Consider the following 23,191-nt stretch of genomic DNA (forward strand, 5'->3'; position numbering starts at 1 on the left):
GCCAGCCTGGTCTACAAAGTGAGTTCCAGGACAGCCAGAGCTATACAGAGAAACCCTGTCTCAAAAAAAAAAAAAATCCTCAAATGAACAAAACAAAATCCCCGAATTTCAGTGACATATATGTGTAGAAATGCCAGAATGAAACATTACTTTTTATAATAACCAGACAAGCATCTAATTATGAGTATATGTGTGGTTATGGCAACAATTTCTTTCTATCTGTCTTAGTTACTGTTCTATTGCTGTGCAGAGACACCATGAACAAGGCAACTTATAAAAGAAAAATCATTTAATTGGGCAGTGGTGACATAGGCCTTTAATCCCAGCACTGGGGAGGCAGAGGCAGAGGCAGAGGCAGAGGCAGAGGCAGAGGCAGAGGCAGAGGCAGAGGCAGAGGCAGAGGCAGAGGCAGAGGCAGAGGCAGAGGCAGAGGCAGAGGCAGAGGCAGAGGCAGAGGCAGAGGCAGAGGCAGAGGCAGAGGCAGAGGCAGAGGCAGAGGCAGAGGCAGAGGCAGAGGCAGGTAGAGCTCTGTAAGTTTGAGGCGTGGTCTACAGCACAAGTTCTAGGACAGCCAGGAGTGTTACCCAGAGAAATCCTATCTCAATAAACAAAACAAAACAAAACAAAACAAAACAAAACAATCCACTTTAGCATCAGTGTTGGAGACACTGGCTGCTCATGCAGAGGACCTAAGTTTGATTCCCAACACCTACATGGCACTTCATAACTGTCTGTATGTTCAGATTCCAGGGAATCTGAAGCCCTCTTCTATCCAGGCTTTGAGGGTACCACCCACATAAAACACTTGCACACATTAAAAAACAAACAAACAAACAAAAACTTTAGTTTTTTGTTCCTGTTTTGACTAGTTGTTTTGCCATTTATACCTGTAGGTTTTTTTTTTTTTTTTCGAGACAGGGTTTTTGAGCTAGGATCACACAATGTAGACCAGGCTGGCTTTGAACTAACTCATAGAATCCCAAGTGCTGGGATTCAAGGCATGTGAAGCAATACCCAGCCTTATTTGCAACTTTTATGAATCCCTGCTCAATTCCATGTGGGCTGGTGCTGGGTTGTCTCACTGACTGACATCTATAGGGGTGGACCTAGCACTGCAGGTGTCCAACAAGAGTTTATTGAATGCATTGATTATTTTCTTTCCTCATTGATTAAAAGTGACATATTTTACTCATCTGGAATATAGTAATTTCATGGTAAAGTTTGAGTTTACTTCCCAATTGGTGAAACAAAAAAATTTATGAAAAAATAAGGAACTGGGGAAGGGAAAATGAAACATCAGTCTAGAGGTTCTAAGGGTATATCTCCCCCCCTAAAAGGATTTATTTATTATTCCTATCATTGTTTTGTTTTGTTTTGTTTTGTTTTGTTTTGTTTTGCAACAGGGTCTCAATATGAAGTCTTTGCTGATCTGGGGCTCTTTATATAGACCAGACTAGCTTGAACTCACAGTAATCTGCCTCTATTTCCTAGAGTACTGGGGTTATAAGCTGCCCCACTACACCTGGCAAAAGCTTTTTTTTTTTTTAATTTTATGTGTATGAGGTTATCTTTTTGCCAGCATGTGTGTCTCTGAACAATATGCATGCCTAGTGCCCACAGAAGGCAGAAGACAGAACTACAGACAGACAGTTGTGAGCCCTCATGTGGATGCTGGGAATTGAACTCAGGTCATCTGGAAGAGCTGCCCTTAACCATCGAGCCTCCTCTCTGGCCCCTATCTCTGAACACTTTCAAAATCTTTTTTTTTTTAAAGATTTATTTGTTTATCTTATGTATATGCCCGCACCATTGTTCTCTTCAGACAAAAGAGGGCATAAGATCCCATTACAGATGGTTGTGAACCACCATGAGGTTGCTGAGAATTGAACTCAGGATCTCTGGAAGAGCAGTCAGTGCTCTTAACGGAGCCATCTCTCCAGCCCTACTTATTTACAATTCTGTTGTGCGGGCAACGGAATCCTAGGCCTCATACATGCTAGGCAGGCAATCTACCACTGCACCCCACCCTCACTCCCATGAGCCCCTCTCTTCTGTTTGTTGTTTTGTACCTAAGTGGTACAAGCTGGTCTAGATCTCGTGATCCTCCTGCCTCGGCTGCCAAAGAGCTGGCATGAAAAGTTGAGAGTTTTTCCCAATTCATTCTCTCCCTCTCTCTTTTTGAGACGGTTTCTCTGTGTTATTCTCCTTTTTTAATTTTCAGAAAACACTGCTGCAACATTATTGTGGGGGCATTCTCTTACTAGTGTTATTACAAGCTTATAAAAACTATACCCTTATTGCAACTGAAATTTAATTATTTGTGCTTTTGTATTTTCTCTTGATTCAGCCTATGTCCCATGTTATTAAATAAATTAACCGATTTATTAGCAATTCTTCCATTGAGTAGTTAAGATTATATCTCAATCTAATGGCCCAAATGATAGTTATGGTAAGTCTGGAAATCCCTTTTTTTGGGGGGGGGGTGTGGGTATCAATCTCCCTATGTGGCCCAGGCTACCCTCAGACTTATAATCTTCTTGCCTCGGCCTCTTGAGTGCTGGGAGTTGTGTGCCTGTAAAGGTATGTGCCACAACCCCTGGTTGGAAATATTATTTTTGGGTTCATTATTAGCATAGGCCAACAAAGGCATATGCAAATGTAAATGTGTCAGTTCAGTTATCTGAAGGTGTGCTCATCACAGGCTTCATGGCCACTCTGTGTGGAAAAAGGTAAGTCTATTCGTCAGTTCAGCAGCCTGTTCTTTCTCTGGTATAAGTGAGGAAAACAGACAACGTAATGTTTGTCTAATATTCAAGTTGCAGGTGTAGTTCAGAGATTCAAAGCTAAAATACAACATTAAAGTACATAATAGGACAGGGAGGAGAGATGACTCAGTGGTTAAGAGCACTGGCTGCTCTTCCACAGGCCCTCCCTGGGTTCAATTCCCTGCACCCAGGTGGTGGTTCACAACTGTTTATAACTCCAGTTCCAGGGTATCCAACACCCTTTTCTGACCTACAACAGGAACCAGGCAACCATGTACATAAACATACATGCAGGCAAACATCGATACATGTAATAGGTAACAAGAAGTGCCAAAGCCAAGGTGATTTTTGGGTGGTCTTGTCCAGACTTTCCATTTGTTTACTTGATTATGGTTTTTACTGCCCTGTTCTAAATAATTATCCTGCCTCAAGGATAGGACTTAAAACCAATTCTATTTGGTAAAATACTTGGGCACAAGTTGGGGGCAAGTTTTAATTTATTAACTTTATTATTTTATTTAGTTTATGAGGTAGTGTTTTTTGTTTAGGTGTGTTCCTGCCTCCCTGGGATTAGGGAGTAAGCTACCCCTAAAACCTCATTTGATACAGGAATAACCACCAGTCCTTCAGAAGCTGATATTTTTCCTGTTTTCTATTAACTTTATGCAACCCAACAAATAATTTTTTTTCTGTTTTTCGAGACAGGGTTTCTCTGTGTAGCCCTGGCTGTCCTGGAACTCACTCTGTAGACCAGGCTGGCCTCGAACTCAGAAATCTGCCTGCCTCTGCCTCCCAAGTGCTGGGATTAAAGGCGTGCGCCACCACTGCCCGGCCCAACAAATAATTTTAACAACTCTTTCAGTGCCAATGAAATGAATTGCTTCATAGCGACACATAGCCTTGGCGCATACCCTCCTACTACAAAGGCTGCAGTCGTCTACTCTGCTGCTCTTACAGGCTGAGTCCTCTGACTCATTCTACAATGAAAAATCATCTGTGGGGCAAGGGTGCTCTTGTATTTTAGAAGTGCCCATTTAAACCATTAGAGCCTGAAGGCTGAGGACTTGCTGCCTCTTTTCCAAGAATTGAAATCATCTGCACCAGTGCTGACTGAAACAAGCGGGCCCATCCATGCTACCAGGTGCAGTATCTCACACCAGCCTCAGGCGCAACAGAGAAGCGCAGAGAAGGTACGCGCCAAGCGCAGGCTTGCAGAGAGGGGCACCGGAAAGCACCTGTCCCTCGCAGTTCCCGGGTACCGGAAAAGGGCGGACTGTGGTGGTCTAGCGCACGAGAGGGGAGAGGGAGGGGAGACCGGAAGGCGAAGCCTCCAAGGGGAGCTCGCGTGCTAGAGGGCGGGGCAGAGGACCGGAAATAGGCGGTATTTGGGCGTGGTCGCGCCGTGAGCGGCCTACATAAGTTGCGCGCGCCTTGAGGGGGACAGCTTGGGCGCGAGCGGCGGAGTTGGATGGGTGCACTGTAGGCGGTGGCCGCAGGCTAAGCTGAGGCGGGAGGAAGGGACGAGGGGGAGAAGGGAGTGCGGGGTGGCGTTCGCCCACGTTGCAGCGCGCTGGACTCCCGCGCGCTTTCGGAGGCAGCCGGGGAGGTGAAGCAGGACGGCGGCGGGGTGGGTGGGTCTGCGCGTCCGTGGCGGGGTGGAGAAGCGTAGTGCCCCAGCATTCTAGGGTCGGGCTTCTCAGCGGCTTTGCAGAGCGCTCTGCGTCTGGTGGGCTGCGTGGGCCCTTAGACTGTGACCCTGGCTGGGGCTCCTCTACTCGGGCCCTTGGGGCACTTGAACGAGCAATGGTGTCCAGGGGCTGTCTAGCTCTGGTCTTGCTCTTTACGGGCAGGATTTCTGAATAGAGTTGAAGTGTCCGACTCCTTGGTTTCCCGGATCCTTGGTGCGGGTAGCGGAAGGCTTGCCAGTATAGGAGTGAGTGATTGTGAGTTACTGTAAACACAACTGGAAGCCACCTCGGCGTACAGTTTGTGAGACTTGGCAGCAGTGTCCAGGGGGATGCACTAGGTTAGGCCCTGGACAGTCAAAGAGTGCTGCCATTCTAGTACAAGAAACTTGGTTTACGTAGACTTTGAGATAGATTGAAGTTGGGGCTGCAACCTGCACTCCCCGCCCCGACCATAGAAATTATTCAGAATGAGGAGATCAGAAGCCTTTCGCTTGCTTAGCAGTTCTCCATGTGGGGAATAGAACTTCTGGAAACGTTCCTATAGTGTAAATTTTGCCTACGTATAGACTGTCTTTATTGGCTATTGCTTGTGTCAATTAACCTTAGTAGGGGAGTGGAAGTGCGCTGTCCGAAGCAACGTTATGTTTTGACTTCATTTCATTTTAAAGAAGCTCCTCGTTGTGCACCTTTAGTTTACATTGGTATTTAACTCCTCCCGCCCCCGTCCTTTAGCCTCATCTGTTTCAGTGGTGCAACTTTCTCCATCCCTTTTCGGTTACCAGTCACCTTCAGGCCATTCAGAGGAGGGAAAAGTGGGAAGTATGAAGTCAGCCAAGTCCCAAGTGAACCAGGATCAGCAAGGGGAAAACCAGCGGGCTCTGAGCCCCCTGCAGTCTACTCTCAGTTCTGCTGCATCTCCTTCCAAGGCATACGAAACCTATATTGATAATGGATTTATATGCCTTAAACACAAAATTAGGAACATCGAGAAGAAAAAGGTAACTTTCTACCTCTCCCATCCCTGAGTGTGCATTACCATAAGCCAGGTTAAGGATCCGACATTCTTTATATCAGAGCACATAGATCTTGTAAATTTAATCGACCTTGAGACTTAGTTGCCTGGGAACAATTAAGCATCCAGGCTAAATGTTTGCTCTGTTTGCCGACACAGCTGAATAACTATTCTTCACATATTGCTTTTGAAATATTTGAAGAGTTGGCTATTATAGGTCTGATTCATTTCTTGAGTTATATTATTGTAGCTTAGATAAGGAATAGCTTGATATTTTAGTTTGTTTTCCTTGTGACTGTAGAAAGTGATACAGCAGTATGGCTGCTGCAGTCTCTGGAAGCATCTTACCATGAGCCAGAAAGTGTTTCAGCATTAATTATTTTTCCCCACTGCTAGATACCAGTTTAAGATTGGTGAAAGTATTGTAGACAGCTTTGTAAAGAGACTTGGATTCTTACTAGCCTAACATCACAGTTAGTTGTATGGTAAAGATCTAGATAATTTCTCATTTCCTGAGTCAAATGACTGTGATCCAGTCATCCCAGTTCTTTGGGATGCATTGTTGGGTCGAGATTCTCATCTGCATTTGACAGATAAAGCTGAATAAGTATCTGAATCTACATTGTGCTGAAAACCTAGTAAAACCTTAGGAAGGTTGTTTTGTTTTTGTTTTTTTGAGACAGGGTTTCTCTCTAGACCAGGCTGGTCTCAAACTCATAGAGATCTGTCTAATGCCTCCTGAGTGCTGGGAATAAAGAGGCAAGCCACCACCACCAGGCAGGTAGTTTTTTTGTTTTTGATTTTATAGTGGAGAGGTATATGTACTTCCCTTGCTTTGGAAATTAGTGCTGAAGCCCTGGCTGGTAGTTGTTTCTGTTTATCTTTTTCCATACATCTTTGGGATGCATGCATTTGCTTACTAAGTTGTTCCTGGGTCAGCACAAGTTCCTTAGCACTGAGAACTAGTCAGTGCAAGGTCTATTAGTGGAAATTCATTAATGTTTTTCCTCAGTGCAGAAATATGTGTATTCCTGTATTATCCAGCCTAGTACCTCTTTAATTCTGAATACCTGTCTGCTAGACCAGTGCCTTTGTTTTCACCTTCTAGGAAAGCATTTTAAGACTGAAAACCAGTATAGGAAGAATCTGCAAAATGCTTGCGGTATAGTATAGTGGTTTATGTCATGAATTTGTGGCTAATAGATGAATTTTATTTTTAAGAGTTTTATTTTTAAATTTATGTTTTTATTTTATGTGCATTGGTGTTTGCATATATGTCTGTGATGGTGTCAGAACCAGGAGTTTCAGGCAATTGTGAGCTGCCATGTGGGTGCTGGGAATTGAACCTGGGTCCTCTGAAAGAGCAGTCAGCACTCTTAACTGCTGAGTCTCCCTAGCCCATTTTATATATTTTCTTAACTAGAAAATTTTGTATGAAAGATAGCCTTACATTTTGGCACTTCTGTTCTAAAGTTAACTGTTATGAATATGCTACACAGTTCAACAGGTAATAATAGTATATGCAAGCATGAGCTAATGTAGATAAGCTAGTCAGTTATGATGCCTCTGATGTTTTGTGCCTGATCAGTTGTTCTCAACCTTCCTAATGCTGAAGCCTTTTAATAGAGTTCCTCAAGCCAGGCGTGGTGGCTCACACCTTTAATCCCAGCACTCGGGAGGCAGAGGCAAGTGGATTTCTGAGTTCGAGGCCAGCCTGGTCTACAAAGTGAATTCTAGGACAGCCAGGACTGCACAGAGAAACCCTGTCTCAAAAAAACCAAAAAAAAAAAAAAAAAAAAAAAAAAAAAGAGTTCCTCATGTTGTGGTGATCCTTCCATCCTAAAATTATTTTATTGCTACTTAATAACTAATTTTGTTACTGTTATGAATCATAATGTAAACATCTAAGATACAGGATATTTGATAAGTGACCTCAAAGGGGTCAGGACTCACAGGTTGAGAACCACTGTGCTAGATCATTTCTGGCTGTCCTGAGTATTGTGGGATGTTTATCAACAATCTTGATGTCTGCCTAAAAAATACTACAAGCACTGTCTACCTCCCCTAGACTGTAATTTGTGATAACTTTAACTGTTTCTGGGAATAAATTGCCTTGATTGAGTACCTCTAGTTTGGGGCATATGATTGACTTAAAACCCTACTTAAGAAGACTTAATATAAAAAGAGGAAAAATTCAGGCTGTTGAAATGACTTTATGGTCATTGGTAAAGCTGCTTCCTGTACAAACCTGATGACCTGAGTTCAGTCCCAGGATTCTGCAGTGGAAGGAGATCATTAACTCCCAAAAGTCCTCTGACCTCCACACATACACATGCACATGCACATACACTAATAATGTTAAAAAGATTTGGGTCTGGAGAGATGGCTCAAAGGTTAAGACTATGTATAGAAAGCTGGTCATTGTGACAAATGCTTTAATCCTAGTAAGTGGGGCAGAGACAGGCAAATCTTTAAGTTCAAAGTCAGCCTGGTCTGCAAGAGTTCCAGGATAGTCAGAGCTATGTACAAAGACCCGTCTCAACAAAAACAAAGAGTACTTAACAGTTCTTCTAGAGGACCTGGGTTTGAATTTTTTTTTAAGCTCCCACCTCTTGCAACTTACAAACTACACTTCAGTTCAGAGGTGGTGGTGGTGGAGGGAGAGGAGGAGGGAGAAAAGAGGAGAGAGGAGAAAGAGGAAGAAGTGGAATGTTCAGTGATAACTTCAGAGTTGGGGTACCTGCACTTAACTTGCATATACCTCCACACAGATACACATAATTAAATCTTTAAAAGACTTATTTTTTTGTAATTTCAGAGTAATATTTTTTAAAATGTTAAATGTCTTTAGAGATTATGGAAATAGAGTTATTTGTAACCGGCACATGAACTAATATAAAATTTTCAGTCACTTGATTATATGTACTAGTTAATAGCAGTGAACTTACCCTACCATACTGACAGCTCTATGTATCTTTTTAGCTTGCCACATTTTTCCCCCTTAAAAATTTTTTTATCAGTGTTGATATTTTCATATTCTAGCTAGGTAACTGCAATGAACCCATTCACACTTCAGTATGCTACACATATCAGAAACTCCAAACACACTGGCCTGTTGCTTTTGTGCCTGATTTTGGGAAACTTTAGGTTCTACAATGCTTTTAAATATAAGGAGGAGCTTATATTCTTAACAATGCTACTATAGTTCTTTCCCAAAAATAAGCCTTAACTGTTAAATAATTTGTACTGGGATACCACATTTTTTTTTTAAGATTTATTTATTGATTATATGTAAGTACACTGTAGCTGTCTTCAGACACTCCAGAAGAGGGAGTCAGATCTCGTTACGGATGGTTGTGAGCCACCATGTGGCTGCTGGGATTTGAACTCCGGACCTTCGGAAGAGCAGTCGGGTGCTCTTACCCACTGAGCCATCTCACCAGCCCGGGATACCACATTTTTAGTATTGCTATTATTTACATAGAAAATTATTTCTGTGAGGCTCTTTGAGTTCATATATGGAGCTCAAATCCTCTAACCTGTTCACTGACGCTCCTCAATTTAAGTTGAGAGACTGGAACTTATCTCAGAATTGTGAATGTTAAGTGACTGGGAAATGAAACATTTGCCACACTGCCCTGTCACCACAAGCTCTGCCTGCTGTTTTAACTCCTTTGCAGGTGTGCCTCCTGATGTATACTGTTCCACTTTCCAGTTTTAAGTGTAGGGAGATAATTGAGATAGTTAAAATACTAGCATCAAAGTTTCTCAATGATAATGGTTTGTACCTGTAGTGTTCAAATTGTTCTCAGAGCTGAGGCTGCTACATTTTTGAGATGCAGACAAATTCTTGGGAGTTCACAGCCCTGGTTGGGTGTATATTCTCTTTTTCTATTGTCCAAGTACCTAAAATATTTACCAAGTTGTGGTAAGTCTAACTAGAATCTGCTAGACTGATTACATGGGACAAAGACAGACTGGTAACTGCTCTGGGTTTTTTTTTTTTTTTTTCCATCTTACTTGGAACTCAAATACAGTTGCTCTCTGCCTGTATGGAATTGTAGTCTGGCACTCTAGTTTATTTCAAGACTCTTATTTGCTTCAGTTTTATATCAGACTATACCATAGATATATGTTTCTCTTTTGTAGCTCAAACTGGAAGATTATAAAGATCGCCTTAAAAATGGAGAGCAGCTTAACCCAGACCAGTTGGTAAGTAGTTGTAAGAGTCTTTTGTTTGACCTACTGGTCTGCTTTCTTTTCTTTTTTTGTTTGTTGAGATAGGGTCTCTACATAGCCTTGGCTACCCTGCAACTCACTGTGTTGATCAGGCTGGTCTTGAACTCACAGAGATCAGTGCTGAGATTCAAGGTATATGTCACCACACCTGGCTGGTTTCCTATCTTGATAGAACTTGATAAGAATTTAGTAAAGCTATAGGCTTGATAAGCCAATGAGATAGAATGCACTGGTTTTCCTCAATGACTTTTGTTGTTTTGCCTGTTAGATCTGACAGATGGGCTTATTTCTGCTGTACTATTAGATGATACAGATGATTAGATAATCGCACAAATTAGATGAGTTACCATATACATTGAAACTTCTAGGAAGAAGACTGAGTATACTCAAGTTTTTAACTCTTCACTGGCTTTCTACAAAGTTGACTCCTTTATTTCCTAAAATCTGTTCCTTGTAGCTTTGTCTCATGATTCCTCAGTTGTTCTCTTTTAATTTCTTTCATATTTGAGCTATGACCCCAGCCTTTTAAAAATTACCTTTACTATAAACATTGGTGATAATTTTCTTCTTTTTTTTTTTTTAAAGATTTATTTATTATATGTAAGTACACTGTAGCTGTCTTCAGACACTCCAGAAGAGGGCGCCAGATCTCGTTGCGGATGGTTGTGAGCCACCATGTGGTTGCTGGGATTTGAACTCTGGACCTTCGGAAGAGCAGTCGGGTGCTCTTACCCACTGAGCCATCTCACCAGCCCCAATTTTCTTCTTTTGAACTCACAGTGATACTCCTACATTACCCTTTGAAATTCTGGCATTACAGACAGTTGAGGCACCATGCCCAGCTACAACTTTATCTTTTACATGTTTGACTTGTTAATGGGTATATTTGGTAATTTTAATTTTTATCTAATTTGTGGAGTTCCACAATTTTGCAATATGAACTAAAAGAAAATACTTTATTGATATTTGCAGTTTGGCTTGATCACATTTCCTGTTTTATAAGAAGGGACAAAATATGCTTGAAGTTATTTAAGATTTATTTCTTAAAATGTATATCTATACATGTCTATGTGTGGGTATGTGCATGTTAGTGCAGGTGCCTGTGGAGGTATTGGATCCCCTGAAGCTCTAGTTACAGGCAGTTCTGAGGTACCTTCCCAGTGTGGGTGATAGAAACCAAATCCACGTTCTCTGGAAAGCAGCAAGTGCTTCTTTAACTCCTTCCAGCCCTGATCTGGCTCATGGACCTGTTATCTTTTCAACTAAAATGACTGGTTTTGTATTGTAAATATTTGTATTGTAGGCATTTAAGGCCTTTTCTTCCTTGCTGTGTTGTCATCTTTTCTGGCCCCAAAGTTCTGTGATACAGCAATTACGATTCTGTTGAGGCTTAGCTTTGAATTGTGTAAACTCTGAGCATCGTGTACCCTTCAGCTGGTGAAGGGGCTTATCTTCTCAGCCAGAATTTATTTCCTTGGTGGAGGCTTCATGCTCTGTCCACTAACTTAAATGTGGAAGCTTCTCTTTCTGTATGAATTATAGAGTAGTATCACTGAGGGTTTTTTTTTTTTTTTTTTTAAATAAAATCTGAGCTCAGGTAAAGTGCTTGGTATACAAGCAAGAGATCCTGAGTTCAGTCTCCAAAGTCCATGTATCTAGCTGGGTACAGTGGTGCATTCTTGTAATCCCAGCACTGGTATGGTGAAGGCAGATTCCTGGGGCTTCCTAGCCTATTTGGCATGTTCCAGGCCAGTTGTTTTCAAAAACCAAACCAAACCAAAAACCACCAAAATAACAAAAAGAAAGCAAAACAAAAAAACAGTGAAGGATTGGAGAGATTGTTCACTGGTTAAGAAAAGAACACTTACTACTCTTCCAGAGAACCTGAGTTCAGTTTTTAATACCTGTGTCAGTCAGCTTACAACTCCAGCTCCAGGGAATCTGAAACTTTTGACATCCTTGGTCACTAGAATTCATATGCATATATCTATCTATACACATACATGAGTAGCATTAAAAATAAATGTTGGGGGGTTACTGGTTCAGAGCAGAGGTCCAGGTTCAAGTCACAGCACCCATATGATGGCTCACAACCATATATAACATCATCCATAATGGTATCTTCTGTCATCAGTGACCAACATGCACACAAGTGGTACACAGACACATGTACAAACAAAACACTCATATACATTAAATTAAATTTAAAAGAAAAAAATCCTAAAACACACCAAGGGGCTAGGCTTTGTGGTGCACCAGCAGTCTGGAGGGAGAGGAGAGGCAGGGAGATCGCTGTGAGTTTGGGGATGGCCTGGTCTCCATAGTAAGTTCTAGGAAGCCAGGCTATATAGAGAGATTCTGTCTCAAAACAAAACAACAAACAACCAGTGTGGATAGTGTTTGAAGACTTATATCTGAGGTTTCTCTTTGGCTTCCATACTCACATGAGAACACATACACATAGTAACATAAAAGAGGAATCACAGAGGCTTCCTATGAAGGCAGAATTGAATTTTGTCTAGGACTGGGCTAGAAAGACCTTTCATCATGAGGTGGAGAGAAGGAAGAATAATATACAATGGGACATTGAGATAGTACCTGGCTAATATTGCTGCCTTTTGAGAGGGTGTGGAATGGTATTCCTTCTAGTTTCAGAACCTTCTGAAGATTATGTGCCATCATTACATTTTCTGCCCATATAGCTGGAGGGCTTCTTTACTTTCTCTATTATGAAATAATACGGGCTGGTGAGATGGCTCAGTGGGTAAGAGCACCCGACTGCTCTTCCAGAGGTCCAGAGTTCAAGTCCCAGCAACCACATGGTGGCTCACAACCATCCGTAACGAGATCTGGCGCCCTCTTCTGGAGTGTCTGAGGACAGCTACAGTGTACTTACATATAATAAATAAATAAATCTTAAAAAAAAAAAAAAAAAAGAAATAATACGGTCCCGGCAAAATGTTGCCCATAAGTCACAATCTTAATGGATAATAAACAAGCATAGTGCTCATCTTGACTCAAGACATACAAACACCACCGATACTCCTTCCTAGTACTTTTTTCCCTCTTCTCATTGTGATCTTAAAATCTCTCCCTTCCCTTTCTTATGCCTTCCCCCCTTCCCCCCCCCTTAGCTTAGATTTTATTTTTGTGATTATTTTGCTTACATATATGTACGTGTATCACTTGTGTGCTTGGTGCCTTTGGAAGTCAGAAGAGGATATTGAGTCCCTTGGAACTGGAGTTCTGGATAGTTGTGACCTACCATGAGGACGCTTTGAATTGAACTGAGGTCTTCTGCAAGAGCAAGTGTCCTTAACTACTGAGTCATCTCTCTAGCTCCTGCGTTTGTTTTTAACAAAACCTGTTGCTATTAAATCTAGTAGAGCTGCTCTTTTTGTACCTTACGATCAATAAATTGCTATATATTTTACAGGGTTTTTCTTCATTCTATTTAGGACTATTCACTCAATTTATAATAATTATATAGCTATATTTTATTTTTTGTTTACTCACTGTGTGAATAGGTGAATATTTGAGTTGTTTTTGTTTTTGACAGTATAAACAATTAATCTTTCATCACTTTTACATATTTTGACAAGTAAAAGACTTTTCAGGGAACACATTAAAATTGGTCTATAGTAGTGGTTCTCAACCTTCCTAATGTTGCAACCATTCAAAACAGTTCAAAACAGGTTGTTGTGGTGACCCCCCCACCCCCAACCATAAAATTATTTCATTACTACTTCATAACTGTAAATTTGTTATTGTTACAAATTGTATTATAAAAATCCGATATGCAGGATATCTGATAGGCAAACCTAAAGGGATTGCAACCCACAGGTTGAGACCTGCTGAACTATAGAGTTTATCTGTAGTGAACTTTATAGATAAAAAATGCCTGATTTTTAGAATTATTGTATTCATTTATAATAAGAGTATTTAGGAGTTCCTCTGTCTCCATACTGTTATCAGAATTTTGTTGTTGTTATTGTTATGGAAATTGAACCCAGGGCCTTGCTCATGCTAGGTCAGTACTCTACTTACCCAGTTTGTCAAACTTTTTTCTAGCAGTAGTACTTAACTATGATGTACGTATCACAAAAGAAGCATAAGTGTACAATTTAATTTATAGCATATTTGAATATGCTATATGCAGTTATTACCATAATCCAGTTCTAGAAAATTCCATCAACTTCTGAGGTTCCCTTTTATCCTTTGCTTTTTTATAAATGTTTATTTTCTGGACATCTCGTATAAAGATTTCGGCATAGTAGTACACACCTTTAATCTTAGCACTTGGGAGGAAGAGGCAGAGATAGATCTCCATGAGTTCAAGGGTAGTCTGCCTTATATAGTGAGTTTCACGACATCTAGAACTACATCATATAGAGAGACCCTGCCTCAAAAAACAACAGAATTTCTTATTTAAAAATTTTATGTGATTGAATTTTTTTTTAAAATTTATTTATTATATGTAAGTACACTGTAGCTGTCCTCAGACACTCCAGAAGAGGGAGTCAGATTTCGTTAAGGATGGTTGTGAGCCACCATGTGGTTGCTGGGATTTGAACTCCTGACCTTCGGAAGAGCAGTCGGGTGCTCTTACCCACTGAGCCATCTCACCAGCCCCATGACTGAATTTTTGTCTGCATGTATGTCTGTGCAACACTTGTGTGCCTAGGGCCCTCAGAGGCCAGAAGAGGGTGTTAGATCTGGCTTTTTAAATTTAGCATATTTTTTCAGGTTATTCTGCTTTGTAGCATGTGGCAATGTTTTATCAGTTTCTGTGTACTTGAGTTTTTATTTGGGATTATTATGAATAATACTTTTTTTTAAAAGATTTGTCTATTTATCATATGTAAGTACACTGTAGCTGTTCTTAGACACCCCAGAAGAGGGTATCATATCTCATTTTGGATGGCTGTGAGCCTCCATGTGGTTGCTGGGATCTGAACTCAGGACCTTTGGAAGAAAGGTCAGCGCTCTCAACTGCTGAGCCATCTCTCTAGCCCCATGAATAAAACTTCTAAATGATCTGTTTATTTGTACTTTATATGTGTTGGTGTTTTACCTGCATGTATGTCTGAGTGAAGGTGTCAGATCTCCAAGAACTGGAGTTACGGACAGTTGTGAGTTGCCACATGGGTGCTGGGAATTGAACCCTAGTTTTTTGGAAGAGCATCCAGTGCTCTGCTGAGCCATCTCTCCAGCTCCATGAATAATCTTTCTATGTATATGGACATATACATGTATGTAGATATTCTTTCTTTAGGAATAGAATAATGCACATTTTGTAAATATGTGTATGTTTTGTTTTGCTTTTACATATATTTACTTATTTTGTGAATGTGTGGATGTTCCTTTGCTATAGCATATAGGTGAAGGCCAGAGAGCAACCTACAGTAGTCTATTCTTTCCCCCTACTGTGTGGGTTCTAGGAATTGAACCCAAGTTGTCAGTTTTGGTGACAAGTACATTCATCTACCAGCAATCTGTTGGTCCTACTACACTCTCTTAATTACTGGATTCTTCTATATCTCTGACTGTTTGAATAAGTTCCTAAACTTGTTCTGTTCAAAGTTGACCTTTTTCTTAATTTTAAATTAAAAGGGGAATGGCTATGGTGGCATACACTATTAATCCTAGAACTCAGTAGGCAAGGTAGATCTCTGAGTTTGAGCCCAGCCTGGTCTAAAGAGTGAGTTCTAGGACAGCCACAGCTACATAAGAAGACCAAGATTTTGTCTCAAAAAGACAAAAGCACAGGGCTGGAGAGATGGATGGCTCAGTGAGTCGTTAAGGGTACTGACTGCTCTTTCAGAGGGCTTGGGTTCAATTCCCAGCACTCACATGGCAGCTCACACCTGTCTGTAACTCTACTTATAGAAGACCTGACAAAACACCAATGCACATAAAATAAATATTTTTAAAAACAATAATTATAAGCAGAATTACAAAGAATAACAAGAAGCAAAATTATATTTAAGTACTTGTATGTGTGGGCGGCGGTGGCGGGGGGATCAGGAAATAGCTTGTGAGAGTTAGTTCTTTCTTTCACCTTGAAAATCCTGGAGATCAAAGTGGGTAATCAGGCTTGACAGCAATTGCCTTTAATACACTGAGCCATCTTATCAGCTGGTCCCAAACTGACCTCTGCCTTTCTCCACAAAGATTTAAATTTCCAGGACAAGTTTAACTCTTTTCTGATTACTAGTTTGGTTCAAGTATAAAATCTCTATCTCTCTCTTTCTTTAATTTATAAGAAGTGTAAGAGTATTGTGCCTGCACATGTGTATATCCACCATGTGTGTGCATGGTGTCTGTGGAGAACAGAAGAAAGCATTAGATCTTCTGGAACTGGAGTTACAGATGGTTAAGAGCCACCACATGAATGCTGTGAACCAAATCCAGGGCCCCTGCAAGAGCAACAAATACTCCTGAGCCATTTCTTAGCCCCTCCAGTAAAATCTTTTTTGTTGTTTTTGTTTTTTGAGACAGTGTTTCTTTGTGTAACAGAGCCCCTGTTGTCTGGAATACTCTTTGTACACTAGGCTGTCCTCAGAGATTCCCTTGCCTCTGCCTTCTGAGTACTGAGATTAAAGGTGTGTGCCAATACACACCCAGCTTATAGGTAGGTACACATGAAGTCTTAAAAGAAAAAAATATTGCTTCTTTAATTTTAGTAGGATATTGCTTGTCACTGTATTTATGTTGTCTGCTACAGGTAATTATTTACACATTTTTCATATGGCTTGTTACAGTATTTATGATGTCTGTTACAGGTAATTATTTACACTTTTCTCCCCACCATATTGTAGATGTTTTGAAGTTGCTGTTCTGTGTATTATTCCTATAGTACATTTGAATGGTGAATTATATTGACCAAGGTATCTTTTTTTTTGTTTTTTTTGGTTTTTCGAGACAGGGTTTCTCTGTGTAGCCCTGGCTGTCCTGGCACTCACTTCGTAGACCAGGCTGGACTCAAACTCAGAAATCCACCTGCCTCTGCCTCCCGAGCCCTGGGATTAAAGGCGTGCACCACCACGCCCGGCTTTTTTTTTTTTTTTTAAAGATTTATTTATGTATTATTATATGTAAGTACACTGTAGCTGTCTTAAGACACTCCAGAAGAGGGAGTCAGATCTCATTATAGATGGTTGTGAAGCCACCATATGGTTGCTGGGATTTGAACTCAGGACCAGCAGTCAGTGCTCTTAACCGCTGAGCCATCTCACCAGCCCCGACCAAGGTATCTTATTGGCTTAGTTAGTGTTCTTAAAGCCTATATATATCTTTAATGTAAACATAGATAGGATAGAATTAGGGTTTGTTTCTTTATTATTATTATTATTTTAAAGACTTATTTATTTATTTCATGTCTGTGAGTACACTGTTGCTGTCTTCAGACACACCAGAAGAGGGCATCAGATCCCCATTACAAATGGTTGTGAGCCACCATGTGGTTGCTGGTAATTGAACTCAGGACCTCTAGAAGAGCAGTCAGCACTCTTTACTGAGCCATCTCTCTAGCCCTCTATATTATTATTAAGTTAATTTTATTATATGTGTATATGTGTGTAGGTGGGCCAGATGACAACTTGCTGGAGTTGGTTCTGTCTTCCTGCCATTGGGATTGAATTCAAGTCTTCAGTTTGGCAGCAAGAACCTTTATCCGCTGAACCATCTCACTGACCCAGGGCTCTGATTTCTAATATAAAAATTGAAGCCAAGCATGGTGGTATATCTAAAGATGTGCTTGAGGATTGAGGCAGGGGAATCACAAGTTTGAGTTTAGCCTGGAGTACATATGAACATGTACATGTAGATATCTGAGGAGACCAGAAGAGGATGTCAGATCTTCTAGAGCTGTATAGTATGGGTAACTGCCTGATGTGGTTGCTGGGAAAGCAGTGTGTGCTCTTAACGACTAAGCCATCTCTTCAGTGCTTTAGCAATTTAAGGAACACTTATTAATTCTGAGATTGTTTTTTAATTCTATCTGATAGGAAGCAGTAGAAAAGTATGAAGAAGTACTTCATAATTTGGAATTTGCCAAGGAGCTTCAGAAAACTTTTTCTGCACTGAGCCAAGATGTGAGTATGCTTTCATTACTTACTTAGAATCATTTTAATTGGGCTCCCAATGAGAAGCTAGAGAAAGTACCCAAGGAGCTAAAGGGATCTGCAACCCTATTGTTGGAACAACATGATGTACTAACCAGAACCCCGGAGCTCTTGTCTCTAGCTGCATATGTATCGAAAGATGGCCTAGTCGGCCATCAATGGAAAGAGAGGCCCATTGGACTTGCAAACTTTATATGCCCCAATATAGGGGAATGCCAGGGCCAAAAGAATGGGAATGGGTGGGTAGGGAAGTGGGGGGCGCTATGGGGGACTTTTGGGATAGCATTGGAAATGTAATTGAGGAAAATATGTAATAAAAATCAAAAAAAAAAAAAAAAAGAATCATTTTAATTACTGGCCTTAAAGAAATACTACTACCTTGTTGCAGGAAATAGTAAAATGGCAAGTTCCCGGGCTACACCCAGCTACTCTCAGTCCCAGAGTTCTTGCAGGCCAGTTCTTAATCTCTCGGAGACAGTCTGGTCCAGAGCTCCTGAAGTGTCTCCACCCAGCTAGCTAAGTTCCCACTGGTGTGTAGCAACCATGCCAGCCCTATGCCTAAAAACCCCCACAATCTTAATGGTGCACATTTGGCAAACCTATGCTTTGCCATCTGCCTTTCTCTCTGGAACCCAGATGAGCCACGCAAAAACACAACACAAATTTAGTTCAGAAACAATGGTAACTCAATTGCTGGGCGCAACAACCAGAATCCTGATCTTGTAAGCCTTATTAAATCTAAATCTTTGGGAGCTGGAGATATGGTTTAGTGGTTAAGAGCACTGACTGCTCTTCTGAAGGTCCTGAATTCAAATTCCCAGCAACCACATGGTGGCTCAGTGTACTCATATATAAATAAAATAAATAAATAAATCTTAAAAAAAAAATCCTAAATCCTCTGGTGCCGAATCCTGATGGACTGGGAGACACTAGTAGTTTCATCTTGTCCTCACCCTATCCCTGTCCAAAGGACTCTCTCTCCCTCTTGCTTCCTCTTCCCCTCTCCAACCTGGAAGTCCACCTCCTTGCCCAGTAATTGGGGATGGTCTCTTCCCAGCCCCTCCCTGGGGAGCAGAATTAGCATCAAAATACAAGCAACCCCAGGGCTCTCCACAACACTCCCTTATTTATTATTCTATTGCTGTCTTGACCCACCAGCTACCAATAGTGACACGGAGGCTTTTTTTTTTTTTTTTTTAGATTTATTTATTTATTGTATGTATATGAGTACACTGCTACTGTCTTCAGACACACCAGAAGAGGGCATCAGATCCCATTACAGATGGTTGTGAGCCACCATGTGGTTGCTGGGAATTGAACTCAGGACCTCTGGAAGAGCAGTCAGTGCTCTTAACTGCTGAGCCATCTCTCCAGCCCAACATTGAGGCTTTTTATTATTTATGAAAGCTTAGGTACTATAGTTTAGGCTATTTTCCATCTCGTATAACTTAATTAACCCGTTTATTCTAATCCAAGTTTGCCTTTGGCCATTACCTTCTCATTCAATCCGGGGAAGTCCAACTTCCTATGTGTCTAGCTGGTGAATTTTCCTGCCTAGATTCTTTTCCCAGACTCTGTTGCAGCCTGGAAATCCCACTTTCTTTCCTGCCTACCTATAGGCTGTCGGCACTTCATTAAAGCCAATTAGAGAAAGCCTTACAGGTGAGGAAGGACAGAGACGTACCTTCACACAGTATACAAAAATGTTACCCCAACATCATTCATCTGATACCATGCAGATTAAACTGAGGACGTCTCACTAAATTGTCTAGGATGTCCTTGGACTCAACTGCATAGTCCAGACAAGCCTGGAATTTTTGGTTCTCTGCCTTAGTTGCCTGAGTATCTTGGATTATAAGTGTGCACCATTATGTCCAGCTTTAGAATATTTTAAATTTTTTTCTAAATTTGTTTAGGTTTTGTTTAGTTAACCATGAATAGATTTCTCACATCTCTTTGTGTATTAGTCAGGGTTCTCTAGAGTCACAGAACTTATGGATAGGCTCCATATAGTAAAGGAATTTATTGATGACTTACAGACTGTAGTCTAATTCCCAATAATGGTTCAGTAGTAGCTGTGAATGGAAGTCCAAGGATCTAGTAGTTGCTCAGTCCCACACGGCAAGCAGGCGAAAAAGCAGAGCAACTCCCTTCTTCCTATGTCCTTATATGGTCTCCAGGAGAAGGTGTGGCCCAGATTAAAGGTGTGTGTTATCACACCTTTAATCCCAGATAACCTTGAATTTGGAAATCTCCCTGTCTTAATCTTCTGGAATCCCTAGCCACTATGCCTCAAGATCTCCATACCAAGGTTCAGGTCAGAAACATCTATCTCCCAGCCTCCAGATTAGGGTCATTGGTGAGCCTTCCAACTCTGGATTGTAGTTCATTCCAAATATAGTCAAGTTGACAATCTGGAATAGCCACTACACTTTGGTTAGATAGGTAGAAGTATATGTATAATACAGTTCTGTCTTCTCAAAGCTGCTCTGTCATTTTAGTTTCTATTCAGCTTTTTTCCCCCTCAGCTCTGATGTTCATTCTTTTTCTTTCTTTCTTTTTTTGGGGGGGGGGTTGATTTATAAGTGTTTTGCCCGAGTGTATGTTATATGCACCATGTACATACCTGGTGCCCACAGAGATCAGGAGAGTTTCTTACGTCTTGTGGAATTGAGTTACAGATGGTTGTGAGCTACCATGCGAGTGCTGGGAATGAAACCGTGACTGACTGCAAAAGCACTGCTCTGAGTCATCTCTTCTGCCTAAGAATTACATCTTTCTAAAAACATACCAGATGCTAGTGGTCTGTGAAGTTCCATTAGATTTTTTTCAACAGCATAGTTAGAGATATAATAGCCCTATTTTATAGGTTTGGGATCTGAGGCTCATTACAAATGGAATTTACTAAAGACAGTGACCTTGGGTTCTTTGATCCCTTGAAAGATGTGTTCTTTTTCCTAGGGCACTGATACAGGTGTTCCCACCATGGTGCTCAGAGATAGCACATACCTTGGCAAGTTATGGTGGTTCCATGAGAGCATTTCAGTTGCTGTGTATGCTTTAGATTTATTCCTCCATTCTTCCCTCTCTCTCTTTTTTTTCTATCTCCCTGCAACCCCAATTCCCTTTTGAATCAGGTTCTAACTATTTAGTATTTGGTTGGTTTGGAACTCAGAGATCTAGCTGCCTTCCTCTGCTTTTCCAAGTGCTAGGATTAAAGATGTTCATTACTGTGCCTGGCCACTGCTTTAAATTTCTTTTCCCTTGTGATGCGACAGTAGTCTAGAACTTGCCACCACCAGCCCTTTTAAGTATTCTTAGATAATTTTTATGTGTGTGTTTTGCCTGCATGCCTATATATGTATATCATGTGCATACTTGATGCCTCAGGAGGTTTCAGGATTACCTGGAACTGGAGTCAAGGATGGTTATGAACTATGTGGGTGCTGGGAATCAAGCTAGGGTCCTCTGCAAAATCAACAACTGCTTTTAACTGCTGAGCCATCTCTCTGGCCCTGAGCTTCCCCTCTTGAGTTAAGCTCCCAAGATATTTGCCAGTACCTTCCTGTTCTTTTTTTTCTGTTAAGTTTTGGGCTGCTGTGAAAAAAAAAAAATATATATATATATATATATTATTTTTGTGGTGGTTGTTCTGGTTACGTATAAATTGTGGAACTCTTTTTTTTTTTTTGGTTTTTTCGAGACAGGGTTTCTCTGTGTAGCCCTGGCTGTCCTGGAACTCACTTTGTAGACCAGGCTGGGCTCGAACTCAGAAATCCGCCTGCCTCTGCCTCCCGAGTGCTGGGATTAAAGGCGTGTGCCACCACGCCCGGCTTTTTTTTTTTTTTAAGTGCCCAGTCTACTCACATTTTCCTTAGTTTCTTGGGGTGATTTGTGTCCCTTGGCAAGAATCCGTTATCCTAAGTCATGGTTTAGAAAATAAACTTTCATTCAACATTGCTAATCAAATTGTTTATTTTATGTATTCTCCTTTTCAAACTATCAACAAAGCAGAAAAAAAAGGTGTAAGGTCTTAGTTTTTACATAGATAAGGAGAAGCAAGCTTTTTAGTGGCTTTTTATGACATTTGATCATGAGTTAGGAGATAGTGTACTTTGTTGACTTATTTAACAGATGTTTGAATTTCTGTTATGTATAAGTCTCTGTACAAGATAGTGATGTATTGATAAATAACTAATATAAGTCTGTGTCATCATGGATGCAGAAAAAAAGAGATAATTAGAAGCTAGAGGTATAGCTCAGTAGTAAAACATTTGCCTAGCGTATGCATGGCCCTGTGTTTGATTCCCAATAAAATGAATTTACATTAATTCATTTTAATTCATAAATGAATTACATACATGATTATTTGGTGTGACAAATACTTTGCTGGAGGACTTTCAGGTTGGCATAAACCCATAAAAAAAACCTTATTTATTTATTTATTTATTTATCTTTGGTTTTTCGAGACAGGGTTTCTCTGTGTAGCCCTGGCTGTCCTGGAACTCACTCTGTAGAACAGGCTGGCCTCAAACTCAGAAATCCACCTATAGCTTTGGGAAGTGTGATTGATGTATCCATGTCTAGGTCTCAGAAGAAGCCTTGCTGATTCTTTGCTCTCTTCAGAACACAGCCCTGATTATATAATCCCTCCCCATTGTTTCCTTTCTCTACTAGTAACTAAAGTTAGTTGATTCCATTCCCCTAGACAGGAATGAATATTGAATATTTTTTGTGTGTTTCTTTTTAATTTTCTAATCTCAATTTATTAGAATTTAGGAATATGCTTTAAAATTATTTTTGTTTTGCTTTCTTTATATTTTTCCAGCCTTTTTATTTTGTCCTTTCCTTTGTCTTGCTGTGTAAAAAGAGTTTGTTTGGAACTCATCATGTAGCCAGGCTATGCTCATATTTGTGAACCTGTCTTAGCCTTCTCAGTGCTGAGATCTTAGGTCTGGATATATTTTTGTAGACTTTAAGATATTGATACTTATCAGTTACCCATTTATAGGAAAAAAAATCAGAATTTGCTGTTTTGTTTTTAAAAATATCCAATATTATGGAAACATAATCATAAAAACTAAGTAGAAAAACTGTTTTTTTAGTGGAAACAGGTGCACTATTATTTACACATTGTTAGGCTTTGTTTTGTTTTATGTATGTATGTATGTATTTATTTATGTATGTATTTATTTATTTTTGAGACAGAGTTTCTCTGAGTAACTTCAGCTGTCCTGTAACTCACTCTAGACCAGACTGACCTTGAACTCACAGAGATCCACTTGCCTTTGCCTTTCTATTGTTGAGATTAAAGGAGTGTGCCACCACTGCTTGTCTAGATTTATTTTTTATTTTATATAT

The 23,191-nt window shown here is 40.5% G+C and overlaps 1 protein-coding gene across 5 annotated transcripts in view; it reads left to right on the forward strand.

Moving 5' to 3' along the window:
- Positions 1-4,174: 4,174 nt before the first annotated feature.
- Positions 4,175-23,191, forward strand: part of Caprin2 (caprin family member 2) — a 57,484-nt gene continuing 38,467 nt past the window's right edge. For 2 of the 5 annotated variants that reach the window (XM_085839757.1, XM_085839755.1), the window contains exons 1-4: positions 4,176-4,371; positions 5,236-5,451; positions 9,615-9,677; positions 17,714-17,800. In XM_085839757.1, the coding sequence (XP_085695883.1) occupies positions 5,275-5,451; positions 9,615-9,677; positions 17,714-17,800 (327 nt within the window). In that variant the 5' untranslated portion in view covers positions 4,176-4,371; positions 5,236-5,274. Of the gene's footprint in view, positions 4,372-5,235; positions 5,452-9,614; positions 9,678-17,713; positions 17,801-23,191 lie in introns of all 5 variants that reach the window. The other 3 variants (XM_085839756.1, XM_085839753.1, XM_085839754.1) reach the window with 3 other exon arrangements.

Source organism: Mus caroli, unplaced genomic scaffold (assembly GCF_978045245.1).
Source record: "Mus caroli unplaced genomic scaffold, Mus_caroli_1 scaffold_7, whole genome shotgun sequence".
Taxonomy (NCBI): domain Eukaryota; kingdom Metazoa; phylum Chordata; class Mammalia; order Rodentia; family Muridae; genus Mus; species Mus caroli.